At 42.7% G+C, this 23,480-nt stretch overlaps 1 protein-coding gene across 2 annotated transcripts in view; it reads right to left on the bottom strand.

The window, feature by feature from the left end:
- The window catches only part of Sema5a (semaphorin 5A), a 480,974-nt gene that overhangs the window by 55,495 nt on the left and 401,999 nt on the right, over positions 1-23,480 (bottom strand). For both annotated transcript variants that reach the window (XM_051151031.1, XM_051151032.1), the window contains exons 13-15: positions 17,083-17,200; positions 5,855-6,036; positions 2,554-2,697 (exon numbers count right to left, since the gene is read on the bottom strand). In XM_051151031.1, the coding sequence (XP_051006988.1) occupies positions 2,554-2,697; positions 5,855-6,036; positions 17,083-17,200 (444 nt within the window). The remainder of the gene's footprint in view (positions 1-2,553; positions 2,698-5,854; positions 6,037-17,082; positions 17,201-23,480) is intronic.

The following is a 23,480-nucleotide window of genomic DNA, read 5'->3' as shown; positions in this document are numbered from 1 at the left end:
GTAGGGTGTGAGTAACTTGGGCACAGAGAATTGTCTATGATAGGCAATCCAAAGTGTCACCAATGAGACTTGCTCCATCATGCTACAATCCCCTTCTCTGCAGTGTGGGCAGAGCCCAGGATTTCCTTCTTACTGAGCCATTATGGCCAGATGAGGATGTGTCTTATGAATACGGCAATTAGTTCATGAGGTCAGTTTGTGAAGACATGGAGGCCACACTAGGAAGGCTCAATTGTCAAGGGTTTAGGGCAGTAATTGGCTAACAACTCCAAAACCTTGGCATGAGTTTCAACTGAGAGAGTGGGGCAGTAATTGCATGTTGTTTTTGTTTTAGTCGATGGGATCCATAGTGACAGAGGAGTAGAAACCTAATTCAATTGTACTTTGATACTGGTACCAAGGTCGTTTTCATCTCACCTTATTAGTGACATTTGGGAAATTGGTGCCTCTACTAAGTTCTTGTTAATCAAGAAATCTGTTCCAATACTATTAATATTAGAAACAAAAAGAGCATTCATATATTCTATAGCACCTGAGAAAAAGTGATGTGAAAATTCCCAGGAGATTGTGTTTGAGGCTGAGCTCCAACTGGACTAGGTCATGTAGCAAAAACTTTTTGCAGAAATTATTAACTATGTTGCTGACATTAATTGAATTTGGGGAGAGAATCAATTCATTCAGTTGTCGCCATACTGGACTTCTTTTGAGTTTAATGCTATTTATATATCACAAAACTTTATTAATTATTTCATATGCTGGTCCTAGAGTCCTATATCTTACCTTAATCTAATCATCAAATCTCTCCACTGCTGAATCATGATGGGTTTGATTCTGAACCTTAAGAAACCTAAGCATTTTTTGTTCAAAGAGACGAAGGCTCACCAAGCATTTTTTGGCTTTTCTGAAATCCCTGGGATTCATCTCGAAAGCATATTCAATAGAGATGCATCTGTGTATAAAACAATACATAGTCCATGTTCCTACCGTCCATCTCTTAATTACTTGAAGCAAAAGTTTTCCCTATTAAACAATTCTCCCCTCTCTACTGCCCAAAACATGTGTCCTGTGAACAAAGAACATATTAGGTGTAAGGCACCCAAACATATAAGCCAATGCTTTTTAAATCATTTTCTAAAAGTATGGCTTTATGAAGAGTCAAATGTAGGGACAGAACATAGTCTATTTTTCCACAGAGTTCTGCAGCCGTGTCTTTCCTCTGTGTTCAGCCTAGGGGAGGACATGGTGTCTGTGGAGTGTCTGGACTCCAAAGAAGCATTTGCATAGACAGAAGTGACTTCTCCTGAATAGGATGAGCAATGCGATACACTATCATGTTAAAAACCTTCCAACTAGTTTAAAATCAAACAAGCCCTGGCAAAATACAGTAAGAAGATTCTTCTCATTCCGGCCCTCTCAGCTATCAACTGGTGTTAGATGGAACACTACAGACAGTCTCCACAGGGGACAAACCCTGTCTGTGTGACAGGCGCCTTCCTTTCATTCCCAGTCAAAAGAATGACATCTTAACTGGTAATTAAGAAACTGCATGGATGAAGAAGATGAATAGTCTTCCATTCAAGATATACTAAATACCCACTGTTAAACTATACAAGAAGTCAATAAGCCTGCTCTTTGTTTATAAAACACGTGGCCACATAGGACATATGGTGTTGTTATGTGACTCCCTGGACCTGTGATACCAAGTAGGAGCTTCTGATTTTTTTTTTTTTCATTACAAGGCACTGGAAGCCATTCAGTAAGGTCTGTGTGTGTTTGTGTGTGTGTGTGTGTGTGTGTGTGTGTGTGTGTGTGATGCTTAGGCACACACCCATGTCCTAGAAGTACTGTGAACATCACCTACAACTTTCCACTTACAATAGTGACAAAAGTGGACTATGCATTTAGTAGGCAAGGGAGAGAAAAGACACAAAGAACAGATTTTGCAGTCAAAGCAAAATGGCTAATTCTATAACAAAACAACAAAACCACACTTGGATGGATTACTGAACTGTGAAAGTCTCCACGGAAAGCAATTTCCACTGTGGCTGGTACTGCAGCTCATGAGGGATGTTTATCAACAGATTAGAGGGTAGGCAGATACAGACCCCCCCCTCCCCAGTTTGTTCTAACCTGCCTGAACTCCAGCCAAAAGCGAACTTCTTTGTCCTGCTTGCTCTTCTCACCAGGACCTGCTGGGATTTGTAGTTTCTGAGACAGGGCTATCTGAGATAACCCAACAGCCATTCTCCAGCAGGCTCAATTTCTGGGTGCACAGAAGCCCAGCACATAGGTGACCTTGGTTCCTGGGTATTCAAGTGACCTGAGAATGGAGTCCCTGGGCCAGTTCAAGCACACAGGGAAATAGGACAAGAACGAGACTCTTCATGGGAACCTTAGGTCAAAATGGAAGGATTTCGGAAAAATACGGGGCGTGCTAGCTTAACAGAGAGGAATGCTGTAGATAAACTAAGCTAGATTCCTAAAGTGAAACTCACGGCACTGGCATGGCAGGAAGCGTGCAGATGCTGGCACAGGAACGGAGATAGCACCTACCTTTCTTCCCGGTTCTGACCCACGCACACGCGGCCTCCGTGCCTGGGCGTGGGGTTGCTGCAAGAGCGCTGCCGCACCTGGAAGCCGATGCCACAGGTGGTGCTGCAGGGTGACCAGGAGGTCCAGGGAGTCCAGCCTCCATTCCTGCAGGAGAGGACATGACTCAGCACCTCAGCCAAGCCCCATCCGCGTCTATTGCAAAGGTGTTTGTCCCAGGGGTGTTTCCTCCCCCATTTCCGGTTGCGGGGCCCCGGGAAGGAGGGAACCACAGCCTTTGGACAGGGCAGAATGATAACTTAAGTCGCTGTGAGTTCCTTTAGGCTCGGCATTTGATGTGAAAGCCACAAGTCATTCCAAATGCACTTCTTTGGTCGAAACAGTTAAGGAACTTTAGTTATGAAAATTTCAAACCATTAGAATGGTATTTCACCACAAAGCATTAGAAGTGATTCTTAAATCTATAAAATTCTTAATTTTACTTGAGTCCTGTCACATCTATTGTAACACACGAGCAGTGCCCCTGAGACAGAAGGATCTTGCGAAGTCACACGCAGCGTATTCTATGAAATCTAACAGCAGTGAGCATACACAGTCCTACATGCAGTGTGCGTGTTGAGGATAAGTGGAACCTTCGTCAATATTTCAAGCCAACTTAAAAATGAAGGGGGACTAGTTATTTCAGGATCACACAAAGTCATATGCAACCGTGCTATTGTACACACAGAATGATGCAGTCATATTAAGGAATAAAAATCACTCACAAAATAGATTGCTATTGACACTGTTTTTCAGAATTGCAATTTTTCCCGTAAAGTAACAATATATTCAGAGTCTTTGTAATTTAAATATCTCCCTTAGACGTTTTCCTGGGCTATTAAAAATAAGTTGTAGGTATTTTATTATTTGGGGAATTGAAACATTGTTGTATTTCATTAGAGCTCCTATGCATACTTTGCATGAAACATTTTATTCATTTTAAGAGTCATTTATTTACTTACATATTTCTATGTGTGTGTGTATATATGTATATATACACACATCTGCACATGGGAAGATTCTAGGGGACTACAGTCCTAGGCACTTGTGAGCCATCTCTAATGATGTGGGTGCTGGGAACTGAATTCCCGACCTCTGGAGGAGGAGCCAGTGCCCTTGACCCTGAGCCATCTCTTCAGTCTCAGAACTTTTTTAGTTCTGAGTTTTTAATCAGATGCACATTATCACAGGCATCCTGCATCTTCAGCTACTGGATTTTCATTTGTTTGGAACAAGATCAGTTCACATTGGTGTTCATTTCCCCTTCATACATTCCTTTAAGAACACAAATGTGTGGAATGGTGAGTCTAAAAACATAGGTTTAAATATAGAAGTTGAGATAGTTAGCAAATTATTTAGTTAAGTGAGGTTTTCTGGGAAATTTTAAATCTATTTTGTAACTTTCCAGTTTACCAACTGAGACCTGACACTAACAGCAAAAACAAAAAACCAAAAAGCAACAACAACAACAAACTCCCCCCCCTGAAAAAAACCCAAAAAACAAAAAACAGACATTGCTAGTTTAGAGCATGATAAATGGTCGGTAATTTAATCAAAATGAGAAGGATCCTTCAAAATTCCTCAGATATAACAAGCCAATTCCTTAGACCCTTCTATCCACAGCCCCACATGCTGTCAAAGCAATTCACGGGGCTATTAGAACTTTACAATATATTTTAATATTTCTTTTAAAATTCTTAATTTCTTAAGCTTTTAAATATATGTGGCTTTCTAATATATTCTATTTATAATGTAAAGGACATGCTGCATGTGCCACAGCAAGTAAGTAAAAGTGTCTAAAAAAAAAACAGGACTGGGAGAAATCAGGAAATAAGTGAGGCAATGTTATAAGTGACTATGGTTTTGCACACTTCTAGAAGCTGCTGAAGTGCAGAGTGGCAGGAAACTACAGAGCCCCATGAAGTGACCACACAGAGCATGGGAGATTTTGACAACGGAGCCAGTCCATGGTCACCTGCTTGCACTTCTGTAGCATTACCGAAGCAGCCTGACTGACTTATGATCTTAACCTGAACTAAGCTGCACTATAGGCTTGTTTAGAGGGTGACTTCCCAACAGGAACAAGGACTGAAGCCGGAGTGATGAACTGCAGCTGAGCACTCCACTCTCTCAGAAATGACATGGTGTGACACAGCTCCAGCTGCTCCTCGCCATCTTCATCATCAGCCTGGTGTCCTATGTCAGGCTCCCTCCAGGCACTCACGGAATCCACCTCACTGAACAGAAGTTATGTGGAGCAAGATATAATGTTGACAGAGCTGTGGTTTCTGTTTTGTTACATAGCCTGTTTGTAGTGCCCCTTGGCTTCTGAAAACCTTATGAGGTGACTGAACCTACCCTATAAAAACTGCAGAGAAGGATACCCGTTGCCTTTCTTGTCTGCACATCTTGAGTACCCTTCTTGCCCTAAGCTCTCACACAATTCAGTTACCCAATCTGACATTCGATCTTTGGCTTCGTAGATAGTTTCTCTCACTGCTTCTGTGTTTTAGGCTTATGAGAAGCAGGTAGGATTTTTTTAAAAATGCCTATTAGTAATCAAGTGAAGAGGGCTTACAAATTGACCCACAAAGCTCTGCTGATGCTATGGTCTACAGGGGAACCAGGTAGGACAAGCAAATGCAGTTAGGAAAGAACACACGGCAACTCTAATGACCTCAGTGGATCACCTCTGGGCTGTGCTGAGTTCTGATCTGCCATAGCATAGAGCAAAGATTGATTCCAGCTAATGCACACGCTCTACAAGCAGGGGCTATTAGTCATATATTTTCAGAAGATATTAAGCAATGGACATTTCCCTCAAAGAAGCCAATTATATTGAGCAAATTAGTAATGTCCTAACCAATGATGAGTTTATAAACAATTTAAAATTTCAACTTAACTTACAGTTTGAAATTTTCTCCCACAAATGATGTATTAGTTAACTGATGGGTAACCTTTGCTTTTTGCCACCTGCCTCTACTAAAGAAATGGCTTGTATTAAGAATAATTTCCTCCAGGGTGCAGTGGTGCACCGTGTAATCCCAGCACCGGAGCAAGCAGAGGCAGGTGGGTCTCTGTTAGTTGGAGGCCAGCCTGGTCTACAAAAACAAGTCCAGGACAGCCAAAAGAGAAACCCTGTATTGAAACAAACAAACCACCCTCCTCCAAAAAAAAACAACCGAATTTCACAAAAAATTTCCCAGATACCTCAGCAATCTGAAACAAAATGAGACTACAAATTAGAATGATCTGAGGTACACACCTGGAACAGTTAGTGATCTCCATTCTAGGGCCTTCGCACTGCCAGCCACCACACTGTGGAGCTGGGTTGTCACAGGAGCGGGACCGGCAGAGGCAGGATCCCACAGCAGTGCCATCTGTATGTGTGCAGGGTGTCCACGGAGACCATGGGCCAAAGCTCCCATCCACAGTGAGATTTCTGGTCTGGAAGGCAAATACACGCATTGGTGTCAGAAAGGTTAAAGCTATTAAAATAAAAATAGCACGAAAACAAAAGATCTCTCACGTGACACCGATAACTATGTCAAAACCTGAAGAAAATTAAAATAGGCAGTGTGTATGGGAATATTCTAAAGTCATGCAGCATAGGTCACTGCTAGAGGTGATGAGAAAGAGGGAGAGGAAGAGAAGGAAAGTGGGAGAGGAAGAAGTAGAGGAGTAAAAGTTAATGACTTAGGAATGAGGTTTTGGCAGAATTGCCCACCAATATGGGGAACTCAAGGATCAAGAAAAACCCCCAGATGTACACATCTGATTCATGGACATACACCTTGAACTGCCACCTCCCCCGCCCCCCGCCCAGAAGAATTTATCCTGGTTTGGCTCACATGTTGCCTCCAAGTGACAATGTTTCAGGCCAAGTGCTTCTTAGTGCCCCTTGAGCAATGAGATTGCTTTAGTGATTAGACTTATTCCTGCCAGAGCTATGCCATGAGCACCACTTGGAGTTTGTATGCTGGCCAGGAAGGGCTTGGTGTGTGCTTATGTACTAGCTACTAAGGGCATCACAGGGCTGTGCTGCTGAGGATGAACAAGTTTACTTGTGCTGAGTGGTACAGAGTGGAAAGGGACCAGTAAAGCAGCTGGACAGGATGCTTGATGCCAAGGACAGTTTAGATAATGACAGAGGAATTAATATATCGGGAGTTCACAGCATTGGGCTGTTCCCAGTCAATGAGAGTCATTGGAAAATGCTTTATTATCATTGGTGGGGGTGGAGAAGAAGCAATGCAAGGTAGTGACAGAGAGAGAGAGAGAGAGAGAGAGAGAGAGAGAGAGAGAGAGAGAGAGAGAGAGAGAGAGAGAGAGAGAGCTCAGTGCACAGTGTTACAGAGTTCTGCAAGTCACTGAAGACAGACTACTGGGCTCTGGCCACACCTGGTGTGTGGTGATGGGTTCCAGTGGGTTTGGTACATCCATACTTTAACACTGAAGAGGGAGCAGCTTTCTGACACACATGATAAGAGATCTCCTGAGAAGAGAGGCTCCTGGGGCCAAAGGTTAAGTTCCCCATCCAAGATCTTCTTTCCAAAAAGTAGCAGACAGGACTAAAGTTCTAGCCTTTTCATTTTAATATGAAGACAGATGAATCTTGGACAATTTGACGAAGATTTGCATTTGCTGGCTCCAGACTGTCTTCTCAGCCAGTCAGTACATGAAAGGCACCAAGCCCAGAAGCAACAGAATTTTTGAGCCATTATTTCTCTAAGTACTATAAGAAACGCTTACATATTAACATGGCGTTTTTCACTGGCAGGCTGGCTAGTCACAATCTACAGACATGGCTCTATTCGTGTGCTTCTCTATTCATTCTCTTCTCTAGTCAACAGTAAGTATTTATATTTCCAAAACTAGGCAGAACTGAACCCTCCAACCAATCTCCATTATTTCTACACAATCTGTGGCCAAAGTGAGAGCCCGGGGCTGCCCCATCTAAGAGTAAGCTACAACACAAGTGGAAACCAAAGGCACATTCTCCAAGAGGAAGCTTCTTCATCTCTAAGATCCCCATATGTAACACCCCTGGCTGCAGGTCCTACTTGGACCATCAGGGTCCAGTGAACCATGTGCTTCTGAGCTGCAACACATCCCGCATGGCAAGATGATTCAAACTTGTGGGTTGACAATCACTTGTTAAATCAGCAAAGGCCCTACTTTGGACATTTCCCACATTCATGCTCCAACCTCCTTCTTTTGCTTACTTGTTACTTAAGTAGGTCTATGCTAACAATCACACACAGACCCCTGCCTGCTACATAAACATTGTTATTCTTGTTTTCAATGTACAAAGCCCAAGTGCCCTGTTGAGGGAACAGGCATCGGTCAAGCACGGTGGTTTGTGCCATATCCATTATCCACGGCCCACGCTATCCTGACTATTCCTATAGGTCATTGCTACCATCTGTAGAAGGTCCTGACTGTCTGAGACAGGGTGGACTTGTCCTGGGAACCTGCAGAGTCAGCTCTTCTCCACCACTGTGCCCTAGGGTACTGAACACAGTTGACAGTCTCACTGTACCACCTGCCTGCCCAGGTGAGGAGAGTCCATCAAGAGAAATGAGAAGTAGCAGGGAATCTCTACCCACGAGGTGTACTGGGGGCTACAGGGAACGACACACCTGTGCTTTCCAGGCTAGCCCAAGGCTCCCTGAGTAACTGACACATCAGGAAGAGTGCAGCTTACTTTCTGGCTTCACAAATGAATGACGGTATGTGCTTCTTCTGTCCTGGCATCCTTGTGCGTGTCCTGAGGCAGACTAGACCAAACTGCTCTCAAGTGGCCACAGGGGAATCTGGGACACACATTCTTACAATAGATAAGAAGCTAAAGGGCATCTACTGCTCTCATGGGCATTTTCACATTGAATATGCTGTCTGATTTTTAAAATCATGGGCAGGTTTATATCATTGGCCAGCATTGTTCAGGAAGAGAATGGGCAGCCCACTGAGCTAATGATGAGCAGAGAAACTGAAGGAAAGGCCTATAGAGCTCAGAGCTGCCTGGTGGGGGTCTATGGCTGCTCTGTAAATGACAGACGGGTGCCAGGGCCTCCTAGTAAAACTAACTATATGTGAAAACAATGTGTCATGACTCTTCAGATCTGATGCAGAAACCTAAACAGCACAAATCTAAATGAATATGTAAGTCAAGATAACTTGAAAAGCCCCAAATACAGAACAGCAACATTCAGGCAAGTTTCACAAATTACCCCCATTATAACATTCTATATAAAATGGCTCTTCCTCATGTACAAGCCTATTTATATGCTTATGAGACTCTGGCCTAGTCCTGTTGTGGGGGAAGGAAGTCTACAAACAAATGGAAAAAAAAAAACCCCAGAGAGTAATGGAACTAGATGGTAGGTGGGACATCACACTGAAGAATACATGTATGAACTTATCATGATCCTGTCAGGAAAAAGAATGACAGTCTGCAGGATTGTACAGAGAGGCGATGAGATAAGAAGGCATTAGGGAAATGTCGAGAGATGTCGTGGAACCCACCGGCAAGCTGTGTAAGGAGCTTCAGCTATCTTAAGCTGGCAGGTAGGAAGGTAGTATGGTTGCTGAAGCCAGGTGAGCATCAGAGCTGGACAAGCAGTGTCATGCACAGCCTTAGTCATAGACTCATGAAACTCAGACAGAAACAGCCCTTAATGGGCAAGGGCGATACAGCCCAGACCACTGCCACCTGCCATGACATTCATTGGATGAGTCCAGGACAGGTGGGTGGGAAGGTTGAACAGTCTACATCAAGGAAGGGCAGGCCTTAGCAAGGAAGGCTGGGGAAGGAACTGAGGTCCTGGCTACCATCGGTTACTTGTATACATCTCACTTCTCAGTCAAGGAGGAAAGGGGAACGGAATGTAGGGTAAGGATAATTTAGTTATTTATTCAAAGATTTCTAGATCCTCTAAGTAGTACCCAGGACTTTTAGGAGAAGAGATGGTTTGAGGAAAATTAGAAGATTAGAGTCAAAGAAAATTCCCTCCATGTTCACCTGTATTGTGTTTCTCCTTGAAAATACAAAGGTGATGGACAGAGCAATGCCTTGGATATAGCTCTGTGTGGATGCTGTACAGCAAAAACTCATGCTCTAAGGCCAAGAAGAACTAAAATGTAACAGTGACAAAGAAATGAAAATGGAAAAGGAAATCACACACAATGTAGTCCAGGTGCTTCCTTGAAATGCATCTCTTGTCTGTAGGGAACAAGAAATCTTCAGGGTTGTAATCCAAAGAGCTCTGGACAGGAATGCCAGAGGAGACAAGTTTTATGAAAGAAACATTCTGAATAAGAGGGAGTTGGGACTTCTTATATCAATTATTGTCCAAGGCTAATGGTGGGTCCTAGCTGGTCTAAGGCAGTCATGGTTAGAATATAAATCTTCCAAGGGCTCACGTGTTTGGTTCCTAGAGTGTAGTGCCATTAAGAAGTGGATGAACCACGGGGGCAATACTATCACAAATGGATTACTGTATCAAGTTTACCACTCAATGGACTATAAGGATATAGGGCCTACATAAGATGCTGCCTCTCCTACAAGCAGCTTCCTCACTGCCAGACAGGCAGAAGCCACCTTCTTTCTCGCAAAATTCCTTACTATGGCTATATTCAATAGGTCAGAGTAGGCAGTTGCCTCCTGCCTGGACCCCTGTCCTCTTTCTGCTTGCTGCCTTCCAGGAGGTGAGCAGCCATATGCTGCCAGGAGGTTGATCATTCCAGGAGGGTGAACATGCCATATGCTCACTGCCATCATGTCTAGCCTTGCCTCAGGCCCAGAATCCATGGATGCTGGGAGATCATGGATTGAGACTGTGGGGCACAGTAAATTTGTTCCCTTTCAAGTTTGTTTTCACAGCTGTTGTTTTGTCACAGCAGTGAAAAGGTAAATGACACACATGGACTCCTTGTGACCTTGGTCACTGCTCTTGCTCTTAAGGATACACATAGGACTTAAATCTTGTGAGTAACCCAAAAAGAGAGTGTGGAGGGAATCTATATAGACTGTTTTTCTCTAGCTAAGAAAGAAGAATGTTTCTGCTTTTAAAATATACCCTGCTTTCAGCATTGACATGTGAAGGTGCAATGTAATGTAACATTCACCTTTTTTTGACATTCTAAAATGTCCCTAGGTATTTTTAGTTGTCCCTGGCAACCATCTTCCTTTGTTTCTCAAGAAGATTCACTATACCTGTCATTCTCTGTTCTTTCCATGGGTCTGGCTTGAAATAAGAGTTTTAGGCAGAGAGATTCCATTAGAATTTCCTTCCTACATATATATGCCCCAAATGAGTTCATAATAATAATAGCACAGAAAGGGAGGGCTTACTTGATATGTGACAATGCATAGAGACCAATGAAGCACACTAGTTAATTTCATAAAATAGTTGAGGGAGAGGCATTGGGAAGACACTGGTCAGATAAGAATGTAGGAACAGTGACTAATCTGCAAGGACAGAAAACGCCTTCAGTCCAGGGCTGCTTAAGTTTGTTACATTATATCCTGGAACCAGAAGAACTTGCAAGCCTCAGGGATGTGTAGGAGCAGTGAGGGACTTCCTGTACAGCATCAGCCACATGCCTGGTTGGATCCTGAATGTCTTAGATTGAAGATCTGTCTAGAAGAGGAGACTAGGGATAATGGTGTGCATCCTGGGCCTTCAGTTCTGAAATTGGGACATTTTAAATTTTTCAGATTTTTCCTTGAACTGATATCTGGAATAAAGGCATATGTGCCGGCTATTGGTATGATAAGCTGCAATGTGGCTAGCACAGACAAGGCCTGAATCCTACCCCAGTACTGAGAAAAAAATAAAATGAAAGAAAGCACTCTAGAGTAAACTGTCCCAAATTCTCTCTAGGTTCCTCCCAAGTGATATTCTTCTTGAAGCATGTGCTTTATGATATCAAATCAAAGCCAGAGTAAAACATGTCTTGCACCCCAGCAGTGCATGGCAACCATGGGGTATTCAACATGTCCCTTCCTCGTATCCTCACCACATGCCAAGCTAGCTGTGTCTGTAAAAGGTCCAACAATCAGTGTGAGCAAATCGGTTCAGAAACCTGTACAGTGTTCTCAGCTGCCCTTCTATATAATATGGTTCTCTTATATCTTTTCCCCTGTAAGAGGCTCTCAAGAGCCAGGTGCACCCCACCTTGCCTTCCCCTACATTGAGGAAATAATGACTTTCCAGGGCTAGCTAAAGAGGGCCCATTTTTTTTTTGTTTGTTACTCAGAATAATCTTTTCACGTCAATTCATTCATTCACCAATTCTCCACTGGCCCATTGTGTGCATGCATTATTTGGGTGCACATGTCCCCCCAGGACATCTTTGTATTCTTCTTCTATCTGGCTATAAATTTTTACATTTTTGCTTTTGTTTTTTGTTAGTGTGTGTGTGTGTGTGTGTGTGTGTGTGTGTGTGTGTATCTGTGTCCATGTATATGTGTGGGTGCCTATAGAGTCCAGAGGCAGGAACTGGATCATTTGGAAATAGTCACAGGCAGTCATAAGCAAAGTAGCAAAAGTGTTCCATCACCTCCGCCCCCAACCCCAATCCCTCCAACTGTTGCTCTTCCATGGCCGAACTGAATCTTAAATTTTTATCTGGACATCTTTTCCTCAGAATTACTAGATCATCCTTTATTTTCAAAGCCTTTCATATCTACACCCAGTGCCTGCATGAAGCAGGATATTGGATAAGCTCCCCAGGAAGTTTTGCTTCATGTTATGACATCAATTTAATTTCCATCCTAAGCTTATCTCTGCAGATGAACTGCACGGAAAGATGCACCTTCGCAGAGGACTAGGCTGCAGTCCTGTGAGGCCTGTCGTGCACTAGTGAATAGAAGGGATTTTATTCAGAACTTGTGAGTCCTAGTTAGCTCATCAATAAGAGAAGGGCAATAACACCCATTCCTAGGGATCACCATAGACATTGAAGTACCCACAGGCCCTGCGGTGAGCAACACTTGGAGAGTCAAGCACCACAACTCCTATACACACAATGACACTTAGGGCACATCCCTTCTCAGGGACACCAGGAGGAATCTCAACATCTTGGGGCAGCTGAAGCTGTGAAGGAGCAGGAGCTGCTGGTTTCTGTCCTGTACGTCACAACTTAGAAAAGGTCATTAGTCAGAAGTGCCTTCTAGGCCCCTTTTAGTTGGGAGAGGGAGCCTGGCCCAAGAAGCTCAGGTAGAGATAAAAACAGTGTTTGCATGAACAAATTCCTAAATTCTGCTTTATTAGCCAGGAACTCTGACCCTTTGGCCTCCATCCCTCTCTCTCTCTTCTCTCTCATGGGAAGTTTTATCGCAAAATGAAGAAACAGTGTCTCATCCGTCCTATGAATCTAAAGGACAGAGTTGGGTCATTCTTCCTTCTATCACTCCCTCATTTGAGAAGATCCTGAGATCTGGGAAGTTGTGTTCCTGTAGATCAGAGCCTGCAAGGAACTCGAAATAGGAAGCCTGGCTTTTCTCCTTGTGGTTATAGAACCCTGGACAACCATATCAAAAGTTCAGCTGCTGCCATCTAAATGTAGGCACTGGTCCTGGCCACTGCCTTGGCATCTCTTCACGTAAAGCTCCGAGTTACAGTGCCCTGAGAAGACACTGAGATGGTCACCTGGTTCACGGGTTTTACTGGTTCTTTTGTTTTGAAGCAAAGACTCGTCCTCATTGTTTGACATCATATAAGATGGTGGCTAATCCTCAAAGGACATAAATGGTATTAGAGCATAAGTGAAGCCCAGGTAGATTCCCAGGACAACAGGACTCTTGGTTCACAACACTACAACTTTGGCAAGGACATGTATGTGACCTTGGTCTGAATATGTTAGCTTAAGTATGCTAGTTACTCAAGAACCACAACTTTCTTAACTGGACAGAAATGTCTTTACTTCAAATTTTTTAAGGAAATGGGATTTTCTATAGTATGTCAGTAAATTATTTTTACAGTCTCCTGGAGTTAAAATGTGTAGATATTTTAAAACTGGTCCTCTTTAGTGCAAAAGAGGTAGGCTTTTTTTTCAGAATGAAAGCCCTAGAGAGCTACTGCTACAGTTTGAGGTATCTTCTCCAAAATTCAAGTGTTGCCATGGTGATAGCATTTAATGGGCTGTTGAGAACTGATCAAGCCATGAAGGTTCCTCTTGGGTGGATATGTCACTTGTTTTTCTAAAGGATTGTCATGTTGACCTGGCTCCAATGCTCTCCTACCTTCTCCCAAGTGGGGGGGAGGGGCAGCAGAAATTCATACCAAAGCCAATGCCGGTGCCTTGATATTGTATGCTTTTGTGGGTAATAAATTCCTGTGCTTTATAAATGACTCAGTCTCAGGGACTCTCCTATAGTATCACAAGCAAACTAAAACAGCTGAAAATCATACCTAGTGTGTGAAGTTCGAATGCCCATGCTAGGAAACTCACTGCTGCCATGTCGCAGACACAGAGTATTGTAAAGAAAAGAGTTGTCTGTTTTGATTTCAGTTATTTGTACATGTATATCTGAGTGTGTATGTAGGGGGGAGTACAGGTGCCCATACAGGCCAGGAGGTGAAGTCAAGGAAGTTGAGAGCCTCCTAATGTGGGTGCTGGAAAGCAAACTTGGGTCCTCTGCAAGAGCAGGGTATATTCTTTAACCACTGACCTATCTCTCTAGCCCCTGACCTGGGATTTGGATGTTTGCTTCTTTCGTTGGGTTCACATAAGTGAGTCTGGGGTGTCTCTTCCTATCAACATGCCTTTGACTAAATGAACTCAATGTAACAAGATCACTGTGTTTTCTTTCCACATATAAGTCTATACAAAATAGGAATGCCTGTTTTCCTGCAAAAGGCCTCCACTTATAATATTCCATTTGCCTTAGGTAAAGGTGTAGGCGAGCATCACTCAGAAGGAATGAGGACTATTATCTGCCTGCAAAATCCTTTTGGCATTTACCATGTCTCAAATCAGCGGGCATCTTAGAACCCGTACAATACTGCACCCACAACACCAGACACACACTGGTAACACAGCACTGGGCCAACAAGTGTCAATTCCTGGATTGGGGCCTCAGTATGGAAAGTACAACCAGAGAGACTTATGTTAAAGTGACACCAATGCATAAAGCACACACTTTAAAATCAATATCCTATCAAAATCATGAAACATGGACACCGTAGATTTATATAATAAATGAAATATTTCATTTTAGTGAAACAAAAGAATAAGTAAAATAGAAATGATGCCTTAAACTAAACAATTTAAAACCTAAGTAAGATAATTGCCGTTTTTTAAAAAAAAATATCCTGCCGGGAGGTGGTGGTGCACGCCTTTAATCCCAGCACTCGCACTCGGGAGGCAGAGGCAGGCAGATGGAAGTGAGTTTGAGGCTAGCCTGGTCTACAAAGTGAGTCCAGGACAGCCAAGGCTACACAGAGAAACTCTGTCTTGAAAAAACAAACAAAACAAAATAAAAAAATATCCTTAGCTTGCCAAAAGCATATCTTGGTATGAACAAATCCTGGGTAAGAGGATGGACTTCCATACAAGAGACACATCTCACATCTAGAAAATCAGACCTTGTTATGTGTAGCTGACCTGGGTCTGTGGTCACATCTCAGGACTGAGGTTGAGTAGCATAACATGCCCCTGCTACCTTGAGAATTTAACCGGATCTGTTCTCTTGTTAGCTTGAGACAATTTGGGTGACAACTCTTTGGGCATGTCTCAAACATTGACTCCTTCCATTTCATATTTTTATTGTAGGAAATCCAAAAATGTACATCTGTTATAAAGCAAATACATGGGGTGAATTTTCCTCTGCATAGTCATCTTAGCAACCACGAGTGCAGGAGAAATGTTCTTACCACTTAAGAGAAAGCACATCTATATTACCTGCTTCTTGTACTTTTTTTTTAACCATTAAAACTGCAAGGACAAAAGTATGCAGGGACAGGCACTGATGTCCATGAAGACTGACGTTTTGAATGCTCTTCTTTTACCTTCTACAAAAAATGTAAGGTGACTGTCTCTGCGCTCTTAACATGTTCAGCACCGAGAAGGAGATTTCCTTAGTTCATGGTGTATTTCAATCCATTTTTAAGAGATAAGGAAGAGGAGTTTCCATTTACAATCAAAGATCAAAACAAGAAATAAAGCCAAAGGATCTAAGATAGTGGTTTTAAACCTTCCTAACGCTGTGACCTAACACGTGACACATGTTGTGGTGACCCCCAAGCATGAAACTGCTTCTGTTGCTACTTCATAACTGCACTCGCTACTCTAATGACTCATAATGTAAATATCTGACATGCAGGCTATCTAATATAGGACTCCTGTGAAAGGGTCATTGGAGAGGGCCATTCTCTGGGGAGAAGGGTTGCAACTCACAGGTTGAGAACTGTGGTCTATCTCCATATGGGAGTGCTGAACACCTCAATGCAACGACATCTATGCTGGCTCTTTGTATGAAGAACTCGCCACCCACAGAAACATCTGGCAAGGAAGCTACCTTCCCAGTTTCACTCTGCTCCATTTCCTTCACAGCTGAACGACGTGCTCCGTTAGCACCTGCATTAACTCTGGAAGGAGCAGCTTCTGGAAGCTGCATTGACAACCGGGAAGCCTGAGACATGTCTAACATACCCAGGGAAAGGAAATCTGTAGCTTCCCCATCTGCCCCTACCCTTGCCTTGCAGAGCTGCTTACATCCAACATGCAGAGATCCACAGCTGGGTGACACCAAGTGACTACCTGGGGAGTAACTGCCCCACTACTTTAAGCATATTGGTGTTGGCAGTTTCTGCTCATAAGCTAGAACCACAAGAAAGGATGCGCTGCTGCCTGAGAGAGAAACAAAGAAAAACTGTTTACTGCAAGCGAGGACCCAAGCAGATGAGCTGAGCAAACAGTGAGATTTGCTTTTTGTATTCAGGGACTGTAAATACAGGCTAGTTTCTCATCAGTCCTCATGATCCAACAAGGGAATGGACGCAAGGCTGCTTCTTCCAGGCCTTCCTGTGACCCTGACGAAGGTCTATGAATCTGCTCCACACGGTGCCACAGTAATATCCTTTAACTTGTTCTTCAAACCTTTACTTACGTCAGCTTCTGAGATTATAGGCCCCAAGGGAAAGGAATAAGTGTGGAAGTTCACATTATATTAGTGTAGCAAGGATAAGCGTTCACACCAAACTCTTGTGTATAAAAAAAAAAAAAAAAAAAAAAAAAAAGTGAAAACTGTAAAAACCATGATCTTAAACTCAATAGGCCTTTTGAATCGTAAGCATTTCAAATCAACGTAAAGCAGGTGAGAGCATCCTGTGTGGCCTTTCTGCAAGCCAGGAACAGAAGAAGTTTAGGAAACACAAATTTGTTGATAGGTTGGCAACACTGGATCCACTTTGAAAGGTAAGCCATGGTGTGTCTGCCTCTCATGGGCAATCCGTTTGGAAGCTGGACAGGGCGGGCACGTACCGGACAGGTAGAGATGCTCTGCTCCCACTGCGTCATGCTCAGACTCCCCTCCAGGCTTGTGCACTGCTTCCTCACCACATCCCAGCCACAGTAAGGGTCCTGGGCGCCAATGCAGGCACTGAAAGCACACATGAAGACACACTGACTGCGCAGTTCATTTACTGTAGGAAAATATCCACAGGGTGCTTCAGGGAGTGGGGACCTTTAAAGTGTGCCTTACGAAGCAGACCTAGTTGAGGTGGGGACTCAGGGAAGTTCTGAAAGCCCCCTGATTCCTGTGTTGACATTACCTGGTGGTGACAGAGAGATGGGGGCCTGGGAGTGACACTCATGCTTGTAACTCTCAAGAGGGGCTGGGAGCCATTTCTCACTGATAGAAGGACACACCCAGCATGTGCCTCACCTTGGGATCTGCTCCATCTATGAGTCTATTTTCACAATTATGGGTAACTAAAGCCCAGCTACACGTAGAGAACCATTCAAAAGGCTCAAGTTCCTTTGTATATTTTTATTAAAGGAACATGACCTCTAGGTAAAAAATCCAACTTCCAAAAGGTGAGACATTGGACAGACCCCCTTCCCTGCTTAGGACCTACCCTGCCTGTAAAGCCACCCGGAGACCTGAAGCAAGTTTCTGTATTAGAGTGAAGGTTCTGGGCTCCAAAACTCTGCCTGTAGTAACAGCTGCCTTTACCACACTGAGGGCTCTGGTTGTTTTTTTAACATTTCATTACTCTTTAAATATTACAATTGCTATCCAAACACAAATGCCCACTTAATAGAAGGCCCACATACTTATAATTTCCTCTTTCTCTACACCAAACCAATCACTGTGACTTATTATTTGTGGAAGTTGGGTCTCTTAGAGAGTCCACATAAAGAAGAGTTTCCAGCGGATGTAGCTGTGGGGAAAGTGGCATTTATTTCTTTTTAATTCATATTTCTTTATTCTTAATCTTAATAAGAATGCCAGAGAGAATGAAATTATAAAAATCAATGAGTTTAAGGTACTTGATTAGAGAAAGTCATATCAAAACTGATAAAACTTTGGGTAAAACTAATTACTGGTATTATTTTATCTGCTTTCCTGAGAATAATTTTGTCTCTTATATTTAAATATTTGCTATTTTAAAATAAAAAATATTTATATTTAATATATACAGCATAATTATCAAGTTTAGAATTGTAACCAGGCCAAGCACATTATAGCAGCAGGATTTGAAAATGATTCCGTTGGTTATAGAAATGGCATCCAACGATCAAACACAATCAAATGCACTGTTTCCCGCAAATCTTTATTCTTTCTTGCTACATATCAGAAAAGACTAGAGTTTGAAGTACTAGAGGCAAGTCTCTAACCCAAGCACCGAACAAGAACCACCGAGACCCATTAAAGAGCTAGGCAGCCCTGTACATACTGCACACTTCAAAGGGCAAACAAAACGCTGAGAAGAGAGAGCACTCCTCACAAGCATTTGCATCTCCTCATTTGCTCAGACAGAGAAAGTGTCTGATGGAGATTTCGCTGTATGGAGCCGAGTCGGAAACAATGAATGCAGCTGGGTGAAAGCAATCTACGGAGCCGTTAGGTTATGTTCTGTTTGACTGAGACGCCAGCTTACGGTATCTTATGTGACAGGTTGTCCACATGTAGCTAAGGCTGATCTTGAACTGGGGCAGTAGGCAAACAACACCATCAGGCAGTGTGTTTGATTTTTGTCTTGCTTGTGGGACACAGGGAGGTTTGGAAACCCAGCTTTCAATGGAATGCACATAGAGTTTAAAAAAAAAAAAAAAAAAAGATCACTTGTGGGCAGTGCCATCTTGGCAGAACCTGCACTCACTGCTGGTAACACTTCATCCGAATAGAACAGTAATCATGTTGTGTTGAATTCTTATTATGTCCTAACCAACTATATAATCTCCATTTCTGTTATCACTCTTGTGACCACATACCCAGAGGCTCGGATTTCTTGCTCATTGTCACACACTGAGGTCAATCCGGGGTCTGAATGAGTCCTAAGTTCATAATGATTTTAAACGTAGAATGTTTTCTTAGCACACAGGGAATGGTTATAGTCTTAAAATCATGAGTTCAGTAGATTCTACAGCAATAAAAAAATCTATGGGGAGCTCAGGCCCTGCTGCTGTTGACAATTTGCGGCAGGCCTGGAGCCAAGGATGCTGCTGCAGTCCTCGTTTTCCATGGAACTATTTGTACGTCTGTGCACCTGAAGCTCATAAGCAGGAAGCCTGTGGGGTATCTCTTGGACAGGGATGAGTATTCTTAGTAAGGCCTTTCAGCTGTGCTTCTCCACTGACAACTAAAACCATCTAGCTGCCTGGTTAGAACACACAGATTTCCATTTAGGCCAGCAGCACACTGTCTTTAAATACGCAACAGGAAGGAGACTCCCAAACTGTTGGCTAGCTCAAGCCACACTAAAGGGAGACTCAGAGCCTATAGGAATCAATTTTATCTATGGAATGTTTTTTTTTTTTTTTTTTTAAGCACACTTCCCTGTTCTTAGAAACCTGTATATCACTGTCACAGTAACATGATTACATTCAAATCGTTCACAAATAAGAGACAGGGAAGAAAAGCACTTATAGGTCAGAGGTGTAAGGATGACAGCTTGGCACTATGGAAGACAGGCAGACCACAGCCCATCTATGTGATGGTGTGTATACATTTTCTTTGTTTTTACTGTGTACCCAAACCAAAGTGTGTTATGAGTGCCAGAGGTAGATCTGTCATGAAGTGGAGGCTCCCTTCATGATACTAGAGTGATCAGTCCTAGGGAGTTTGCATGTATAATACGGTACTGTCTTTAATGAGACACCGCTCAAGTTGGGCACGCTTCCTGTACTACATATATCAAGCCTGTGCCTTTTCCTCCTAATCGCACGATGAGCAATAATGTAATGTACAGCTGTTAGTACTAGCGGAGGTCACAGAAGTTTATGTTCTACTTTCCACCACATTTTGAGAGTTTCCGTTTCCCTTTGGCGAGGTTCAGGGGGTGATAGAATAATGCTAAAGGACATTGTGTTCCAGCCTGCCCCCAGGCTGGGAGTCCTGGGAGAAAGCTCTTTGTACTGCTGCAAGTAACATGTGGGTGTATGTGATTTCTCTTCCCCTCCGTATTTAAACAGTTACAATCATTGCATACATAGAGAAGTGGCCACAGCCACTATTAATGGCTTCAGAGTGACCCATGAGGGAGAGAACCACTGAATGTGTTGTCGTGACCTGGTGCTTAAGTTCTAGTAGCTGAGAATTAAAAAACCAGTTATAATTCAGATATGGTTTAAAAAAATAATTGGACATCAGGTGAGGGGATTAATTCCTAGCATGGTCTAGGATTGGATTTAACGATAAATCCATTTTGGAATAAAATGTAATACAACCCCATGAACTGTTGACTCCATTCTGCATTAGATATTCAGATAATTTTATTTACGGCAGAAACTCTCATTAGACTCTGAGCCCCACACATGCAGGGTCACCAATGAATCATTTGTCATCATACACTCAGGAATTGGCTTCGTGTTTAGAATGTATTAAATGCTATAAATATATTGCGAATGAGCTGACAAAAGAAATCCACAGACTTCACAGGCTAAGAGAATGAATACCAATATAGTTAGAAGCTCCATACATTGAGCTTTGGGAATCAATAAATTAATTGTAGAAGAGGAACGTGTTTGTCAAAAGTCCCTCTGGATGCTTGTGTGATACCCAACAAGCTGGCTGAAGCTTTCCCACTGGGACCATGGGTGCATGCTTTTACTTTCTCAGCATGTGGTATACTTTCTGATTGGAAAAATGGTGTATTTAGAGAACATTTAATTAATAATGGTACCGATCTATTACGTCTACCTTTGAAAACTTTGCCCTTTAAATCAATGAATGTCCTACAGTACTTAATTTCCACATGAGTTTTCGTAATGAGGTATTAATTCTTTTAGCTTAATGACACTGTTACACACTAACTGATTTAAGAGTGACTAGACAGCAGCTCTGCCCAGTGAAGCCCAAGATTATTTTCATAAGGGTTCCATCTTTTTTTTTTTTTCTAGATTTATAAAGACACAATTGTAGAGGAGTCCATTTGCTATTTCATTTTTGGGCTCTGTCTGCTCCTGGGCGGGCTTTTCTTCTCTCCCCAATTACACCATACAAGAGAAGTACAAAACGATCACAGATTCTTTTTGCTATTTATAGCACCATACTCTTCTATTTTTCCACAGGTTGTTGTCTGCCACCACTCCAACTATATTATGATAAGATAGCAGGACAATAGAAGCAGAGCCTACCTGTCGAGTCATCAAATACAAACTGAGCCTCTTTTGAGGTCCACAGAGTGGGAGCTCTACAACTTGATAGGCTAATCTTATCTTTCATAGGTGATGAGGGTCAAATAAAAAAAATAAATAAATAAAGAATGCATGAGTTTCCAAAGTATAGAAATTCTATGAGATTCAGAAAACATTGGGTTTTTTAATACATCTTTGCAATTTAATCATTTATTAAGTTTAATAACTTGTTTCTGTATTAGCATCTACAGAAACATTTCTGGCCAAAAGTCAGACAGTTTTAACTCAGGAATTAGTGAATGAAAATCTATAGGCCACTTGTATCCCGCTACTGAGTTTTACCTAAACAGACCAGACACACGGTTGTTTCCACTCCTGCACCATGGCGACCATTCCTATGTCACAGGTTCAGTGGCAACACACCTACAACGTAAGCATCAGCACAATGCTGCAAAACTATTCAGATCCTAGGATAGTGGGTTTGCATGAGTTGCTGTAAAGTCACCCCCTTCCTGCCTCCCTCCTCTGTGAAGTCTAGGGCTGATGTCATGACGTTGGTACCCATTGCTCTGTTCACCCCTCTGGTGTTCTCCAGAAGTGCTGACTTTCTGTCTTGTTTCACATAAGAGAGAGTTTCAGGTTCCCTAATGACTCAGCATCTCAGGGAACCCCCTCTGGATGAGCAAGTGCCTTGGCAGTCTTGTGGCATTGGTCCTGCACCTCTTCTGGTTGGCTGTGTTTCTGTGGAGTACTGTGTCGAAAGGATGATGTTTTTTCCCTGGTCTTGATTAGTATAATCAATAAGTCATACACTCTCTGAATCCAAAAGCAGCTTGTAGATTTTACCTTTCCATTTATTGTCAAGCTTTGATCAGCCCATAGCCTTGCCATGTCATGATAGCCACACACGAGGGCAAAAGCTCATTCCTCGCTACAGAAATCTTGTACTTGGAATAGTTTCTGCTCTTTTGCAGAGAATGTTTGCTGAGCTCTGGATCTAGTTAGTGTACCTTCTAAAGATGACTTTACCAGTGTGTGTCAAGAGCCCTCCTACTAATCTTCTAAGCTTTCATTTGCTGAGAATTGAAGAGCTGTAACAATCTTAGGACTTGTAAGACTATCACAGGTGGGAGGAGATAAAAGCCTGACTTCTAGATATGGCTGGGAAAGCCAGAGTCCTGTGGTCTCTGCTTCTTGACTTGGTGAACGGGAATGCCCCAAGTTCATTGTGCAATACTCTAAGTGCAGGTTGTGATTTTGCATCAGTATGTAAGCCAGGCAGGGAGGTAGTCGGTGACTGTTCTGGCAGCCCCACCCCGTGCTCTGCCATCTTCAACTTTTCTTTCCTCAAAGGGCAGTGTACCCAGGAGAAAAGGGCCCGGGATGTGGCACCAATGAGGTAGTCAAACATTGACCTACACCTGGCAACGTTAGATCCCAGGTACCTTAAGAACCAGTAAACATCAGCTCATGTGATGAAATATGTAAATACCTGTTCTCAGCCTTTGTATAGTAAAGGATATTCACAGAGATGACACCAACTCCAAGGCTTTGGATTTAGCTCAATCGCCTTCATGATCATCTATGATATTTATTAAATGACAGCACCAAAAATGCTAACACTAAAATCCACATATTTATTCACTTTTGTGATAAAATTTAACTAAACTAGAACTTTAAGATATTTTTCTTCTAAAATAACATTTAGAGAAAGGCCCATGCTAACATGATGTTTTCTGAGCTACAGTGAAGATGAACCATGGACAAGTTGGCAGCCTCCTCGAACGCTGTAGGGTCACCTTGAGAAGACTGGAGCAGATACTCAGCTTGGGATGCTTTGGCAACCTGCTTCATGCTGGTTTCACCTGCCATATGGCAAGGACAAGGATGAGGAAGCTGATAGGAAGACATCACAGCTACCATTTCCACATTCCCTGTCCTAAAGCAGTGGTTCTCAACTTTCCTAATGCTCTGACTCTTAATACAGTTCCTCATGATGTGGTGACCCCCAACTATTAAGTTAGATCATTACTATTTCATAACTGTGATTTTGCTACTGTTGTGGTTCGTCATAATAA

Source organism: Acomys russatus, chromosome 9, assembly GCF_903995435.1.
Source record: "Acomys russatus chromosome 9, mAcoRus1.1, whole genome shotgun sequence".
Taxonomy (NCBI): Eukaryota; Metazoa; Chordata; class Mammalia; order Rodentia; family Muridae; genus Acomys; species Acomys russatus.
The sequence above is the reverse complement of the archived record's forward strand: the minus strand, read 5'-3'. Positions and strand labels throughout refer to the sequence as shown.